Source organism: Borostomias antarcticus, assembly GCF_949987555.1.
Source record: "Borostomias antarcticus genome assembly, contig: scaffold_275, whole genome shotgun sequence".
NCBI classification, from domain to species: domain Eukaryota; kingdom Metazoa; phylum Chordata; class Actinopteri; order Stomiiformes; family Stomiidae; genus Borostomias; species Borostomias antarcticus.
Window position 1 is genome coordinate 67,811 of NW_028175711.1, and position 6,087 is coordinate 73,897.

The following is a 6,087-nucleotide window of genomic DNA, read 5'->3' on the forward strand; positions in this document are numbered from 1 at the left end:
GAAAGAAAGAAAGAAAGAAAGAAAGAAAGAAAGAAAGAAAGAAAGAAAGAAAGGGAAGATGGATGCACTTTCAGGATGATGAAGACATCCCACCGACTGAAGTCTGTTTGAATGCTGTTAAAATGCACCTTTTGTATCTGTAATCTGTGCTCTGATCTAACATGAATTGGATTGACGGAAGACTGAACCCCTCTACACAGCTGTTATCAATCCATTCATGTTAGATCAGTGATTTCTCATGCGTTTGCATGGTAGGATGCATGAGTATTCAAACGAGGCCAGTGTCAACTGTTTTCTTCTGTCTATTTAAGTTCTTTCATTTGATTATCTGTTCAGAATGTGACTGATATATTAATGCATATTTGCTTTGTGCAAGTCAGATCTTGCACTGGAGAATCGCTGGGATCAGCACTTTGTATTGCCACCTGCAGTGTTGTCAATGTTATTATATTATTGTGAATGGCTGTTGTTGTACTTGTGGAAATAATGATTTATGCTAATATATATGTGAAAATTTATTTTTTAGAAGAGCTTAAAGAAAGAGTTTTAAATGAAGAGATATATACTTTCCTTGATTATGCCTATTGTCACTTTAGTCAAAAATAAATATATGAATTAAATATGGCTGATGTAATCATGCATCATTGACTGACCATTGCACCCTTATCACTACTGGGGGAAAAAAACACGACATTCAACAACGTAATAAAAAGAAGCATTTAATTGTTTTGTTTTTTTGTCCATAAAAAATGTGACATTTACTGTAACGTCGACAGTACGGTACACTGGCTGGGTTTGGGGGACAGGAGGAGGCACTGACACAGTTGCCATGACGACAGTAGCTGAACCACAACAACTCCAGCAGCATTTTGTCTTTTAAACGTTAAAATTCAAGTATTCAGTTGGACTGGGCTCACGAACGCGTTCACCGGGTTAACTCTCAGTACGAGTACACAACGCTCCCACTGACACTCACACTCCCCCTGCACCTGTCTTTCATTCTACCCCCCTCCATCCCTCCACCCCCCCCATCCATCCATCCATCCATCCATCCATCCACCCCCCCATCCATCCATCCCATCCATCCATCCATCCACCCCCCCATCCATCCATCCATCCATCCATCCATCCATTCCATACACTGCTTACTTCCTCCCGCCATCAATTAATCTCCCCAACCCCTTAGCCTACCCCCCCTTTCTCTCTCTCCCTTCCTCCCTCTCCCTCCCTCCCTCCCTCTCCCCCCCTCCCTCCCTCCCTCCCTCCCTCCCTCCCTCTCCCCCCCTCCCTCCCTCCCTCCCTCCCTCTCCCCCTCCCTCCCTCCCTCTCTCCCTCCCTCTCCCCCTCCCTCCCTCCCTCCCTCCCTCCCTCTCCCCCTCCCTCCCCCCCTCCCTCCCTCTCCCCCTCCCTCCCCCCCTCCCTCCCTCTCCCCCTCCCTCCCTCCCTCCCTCTCCCCCTCCCTCCCTCCCTCCCTCCCTCTCTCTCTCCCTCCCTCCCTCTCCCCCTCCCTCCCTCTCTCCCTCTCTCATTTCTTCAGTTTCTTCTGCGCTGCTTTCTTCTTCACCATCTGCAGGCGTTTCATGGCGTTGAGCTGGGACTCCTGGGACGTGGGCGCCTTGTCCCCCGCCGCCGCCGAGCCCGCCGACTTCGACCCGCCGTTGCCGTTCCCCGCCCCGTTCCCCCCTCCCCCGCCGCCGTTCCCCCCCCCCAGGCCGGGCGACCCCCCGCCGGGCGAGCCGCCCCCGCCCGACTTCCCCTGGCCCCCCTCCACGCTCGACGAGCGGTTCAGCGTCTGCTTGCCCAGGGTGAGCGGCGGAGGCGGCTTCAGGGGCGCCGGACCCGCGCCCGACCCGTTGTTGTTGTTGTTGCTGCCGCTCCCGTTGCTGCCGCCCCCCGCCGCCAACTTGGCGCCGCCCAGCGACGACTTGGCCCCGGCCAGGCTGGACAGGCCCACGGGCTTCTGCCCGGAGGGGGGCGTGGAGGCCTTGCCGCCCCCGCCGGGTCCGGCGGCGGAGGTCTTGGCGCCGAAGGCGGCCCAGCCGGTCAGGCCGCTGGCGGAGGGCAGGGTGGAACCGCTGCTGGACGGGCTGGCCGACGCCACGTTGGAGGCCTGGACGCACGGGGAGGAACGGCGTTACCACGGAGATACAACACTTCCACATCAAACGCTGGAGTGGTGGGACATGTTTGTTGCTACCAACATTCTAATAATAACAGAATGTTGGGTGTTGGGGGTGGGTTGGGTGGGTTGGGGCCGTGTTCAGGCACCTTTGACGTCTAAACAATTCAGTGTTGATCCTCGAATCCAATTAAGAGTCAGTCTGACTCACTAGATGTAGGTTTTGGAGATGAGCCTTATCATTAGTTTATTACTGCCCAATCAGTGGCGACGGGAGATTCTCCCGGCCCAATCAGATTCAATCCAGGCCGCGTGAAACAACAACAACCTAGCAACCGCTCCGCCCAAGACTATTGTGATTGGTTTAAAGAAATGCAGCGTGTTTTCCCCCCTTATCCCCGAACGTCAAGTCCAGCCAGACCTTTCTCTAGCGCTGACACAGCGTAAACCAAGTGTGGAGACAGGTCTGGACTCGTGAGACTACGAGTCACTTCACTAGCAAGTGGTGGCACTGGTGCGGTTTCTCCCCTGTTTATCCAATCAGTAACTAGTCCTACTGCAGTCGCCGGTTTAGAGTTCCAGCTCGGTGCGGTGGTGACTGGGCACGGGCGGGAGGGTGTCTGCTGGGGCGCCTACCTTCACATCGGTGCGTTTGAAGGCCTGGAAGGTGCTGGCGGCGTCGGCCTTGGTCTTCACCTCCGGCTTCTTCACCAGGATGTCGCTCTTCACCACGGGGGCCGCCGCCGCCACCGCCGCCACCGGGGAGGGCTTCTGGGGCGGCTTCTGGGTCTTCTGGGCCTGGCGGACGGAGAGGGAGAGAGGTGGGGGGAGAGGGGGGGATCGAGAGAGAGGGTGAGGAGAGAGGGTGAGAGGGGGGGAGGGGGGGCGAGAGAAAACCAGGATCAAGGATCCAATTCAAATCAAGACGAGACCTGCGTCCGAAGGTATTTCAGCCCCCTGTATGTCAAAGGACAGGAGATACCATCCGTCAGGAGATACCACACCACCACCCCCCCCCGCCCCTCCTTACCATCCGCTTCATCTGCCGGGCGCAGCGGGCGCAGTACCAGATGAGGCGGGGGTCGTTGGCGTCCTTGTCCGTCACCTGGGGCCGGTGGCAGTCCTGGTGGTACAGGTTGTGGCACTCCTGGCACTCCACCAGCTGGTTACCCGATGACACCGTCATCTGCCTGTAGCGGCGGGGGGGAGGAGAGGAGAATGAAATCAAACGCACCTCAATACTCCGACGAATGAAACCCCGTCTGATCCAGGAGAGTCTAACACACCTGCAGACCACACAGGCCAGGCCCATCTCCATGGCGAAGTCGTCGGCGCTGGTCTCGTCGAAGTTGGCCAGGTCGGGGAGGGGCAGGGTCAGGGTCAGGTCCTTGCTGCTCTGGACCGTGATGGGGGAGGAGCGGTTCTCCTGCTTCTCCAGGCGAGGCTTCTTGGGGGCGTCTGGACCCTCGCCCACCTCCACCACCCTCACCTGGAGGAGAGGAGGAGAGGAGAAAAAGAGGAGGAGATGAGAAGACAGGATAGGAGAGGGAAAAAAGCATTCTACCTCAGTATGATGGCACAGATCATGTGTTATCTTTAAATCTGTTTACTGACTGTGGTGACCTTATAAATAAAGTTTGATTCAAAATTGACAAGATGTCTCCCGTACATTTGACGTTGAAGAGATTGTGTTTGAGATTAAATCCGTTCCGGCGAGACGGACATGCTTGATCTTAAATCAGTCGGTCCCTCTACTCTTTCCTCAGCGGTACCATCCTCCCTCCCTCCATCCCTCCCTCCATCATCCTCACCTTCTCCGAAGGTCTCTTCTCCACCTCCTTCTTGCTCTTCTCCGAGCTGCTGGACTTGCTGCTGCTGCTGCTGCTGCTACTGCTGGATGAGGAGGAGCTGGACGACGACTTGGAGTCCTGTTTGCTCATCTTGGAGACGGAGACCTTGGACACCTCCACCTCCTACGAACATTATTACACACAAGCCTCAGTACCGATACACCCCCACGTGAAACACAAGGTTTACTAATACAACCTATACAACTGTAACATTAAAACACTAAAACGCAGTAGATACAACCGCCCAAATTAAAGCAATGTCCATAGGCTACTGACAACAATGACAAGATCTGCTCCAAAATGACACCGTACAGTTCAATCCATCTACCGTAGGCTATGCAGCCTTAATCCCAGCAAACACACAACGTCAGGGAGACGTTCAGATCATGTCTTAATAACGTCCGTCAGTCCTGAACCCCATTTGTACATCTGGCCTGGACCCCTCAATATTCACACGTCTGGCTTGGACCCCTCTAAGACGTCTGTGGACGTGCAAAACAGGTTCAATATCTGAACGTTAAAAAAAACATTCATTCTGGCTCCTAATTGGATGTCTTTGGACGTCCGAAAAAGATGAAAAAGACGTCTTTTAGACGTCTTTTAGACGTGTCTTTGCTCAGTGGGATGCTACCTTCTGCAGGGAGCGGTAGGAGGAGTCGCTCCCTCTGCCCGAGACAGACTCGTCCAGCAGAGCTTTGAGCTTCTCCGCAGAGTCTTTGTTCTTGGAGTGCAGGTACCCCAGCCCCTTCAGGAAGATGGGGTCCAGGTCCAGACTCAGCGTCGCGGCCATGATCACGACTGCGGGAGGGAGGGAGGGAAGGACGTTAGCTGGCTAGAGCGATTTAAAGACGCAGCTGGCTCCGCTGTTATAGGCTCTGTGCACCAGCTCCACTACTTCCTGAAAGTCACTTGGCATCTTTATTTCCTGTCCTATATGATTGGCTTAAGTGATTAATCAGGTGTGCGGCAGACCCAGTGCACACCTGATTAATCACTTAATCCAATCCTATAGGACAGGAAATAAAGAAGCCAAGTGACTTTCAGGAAGTAGTGAAGCTGGTGCACAGAGCCTATTTGACTAGGCTAAGCAAACGTTATCTAGTTTGTATAGCCTGATAATCGACATGTTTGATTGCCTTACCTTATTCTCAAATAGCCTTAAACGTGTATTTCTCACCCTGATGTGGTTATCAGGACATGTAAATGTTTACAAATTATGACAACAGAAGTGACACTTGCATTACGATAGAGACGGTCGCGCAAGAACCGCCTTGACTTCCTTCTTACAGCTGACGGGTCCAGCCTTTAAATAAGTCCGGTAGAAAACACGATTTTACATATTTGTTCCTCTTTGAGACAACGCTATTTAAATAGCAGTTTCTATTAACGATTACATTTGAAGTCATATTCAATATAAATGATCTGAGAAATAATTTAAGCAAAGCATTGGAGTGGAAATATTCTTGAGTGACCATCACGAATGAGATCGGACGATATAAAGTGTCACACAGGGACACGAGGAAGTTGACCATAACAACGTGGTTTAGAGAAACATTGCATTGGACACTAGTGTAAGTAGCCTGTATCTAATGTTTGACATGTACTTTGATGCCCCGATAATTTACGTTAGACCCAAGCCAAAATAATGACGTTTGTCTACTATGAAACTTGTATTATAACTGGTATTATCTGAATACATGACGTGTTGGAGAATTTAATAGATATGACCACAGTTAAGTGAGGCTGTTCACAGTACAGTACCCCTGTTGTGTAAAGCAGACAGTTTCTAGGCAGCTAGATCTGTGTTAGATACACGTATGCAATTAATATCATATTGCAGTTATAGCACAGGACTGCTCAAATCTCCCTGACTCATCCTCTTCATTATCTACAGCTGTTGGTGATTAATACATTTATCAAGCCCCGCCCCGCCACCATCTGACATCTCGATGACGCAACCGGACCCTGAACACCAGCAGGAGAGTCTCTACCTGGAGCTACGCTCCCGAGACTCCTCCTCCTCCTCCATCCTTCCCCTCCACACCTCCATCTCTCTCTTCCTCCTCTCCTACTGCCAGTGCCGGTCTTTCCGGGTGCTCCTCGTCTCCCCCGGCGACG

The 6,087-nt window shown here is 52.3% G+C and overlaps 2 protein-coding genes across 2 annotated transcripts in view; one reads left to right on the plus strand and one right to left on the minus strand.

Moving 5' to 3' along the window:
• Positions 1-1,525: 1,525 nt before the first annotated feature.
• ints12 (integrator complex subunit 12) lies at positions 1,526-5,228 on the minus strand (the record flags this gene model as incomplete). The annotated part of the gene is made up of 7 exons (XM_084463136.1): positions 5,111-5,228; positions 4,601-4,767; positions 3,931-4,092; positions 3,406-3,608; positions 3,150-3,309; positions 2,756-2,917; positions 1,526-2,110 (listed from the first exon to the last, which is right to left on the minus strand). Exons 2-7 carry the CDS (start codon positions 4,757-4,759, stop codon positions 1,526-1,528), a joined length of 1,431 nt encoding a protein of 476 aa, XP_084319262.1. The 5' UTR covers positions 4,760-4,767; positions 5,111-5,228.
• Positions 5,229-5,517: 289 nt separating this feature from the next.
• The window catches only part of gstcd (glutathione S-transferase, C-terminal domain containing), a gene marked incomplete at its 3' end in the record, with an annotated part of 13,708 nt that continues 13,138 nt past the window's right edge, over positions 5,518-6,087 (plus strand). The window contains exons 1-2 of the mRNA XM_084463134.1: positions 5,518-5,540; positions 5,864-6,087. The exon at positions 5,864-6,087 is cut by the window's right edge and continues 269 nt beyond it. Of these exons, the coding sequence (XP_084319260.1) occupies positions 5,919-6,087 (169 nt within the window). The remainder of the gene's footprint in view (positions 5,541-5,863) is intronic.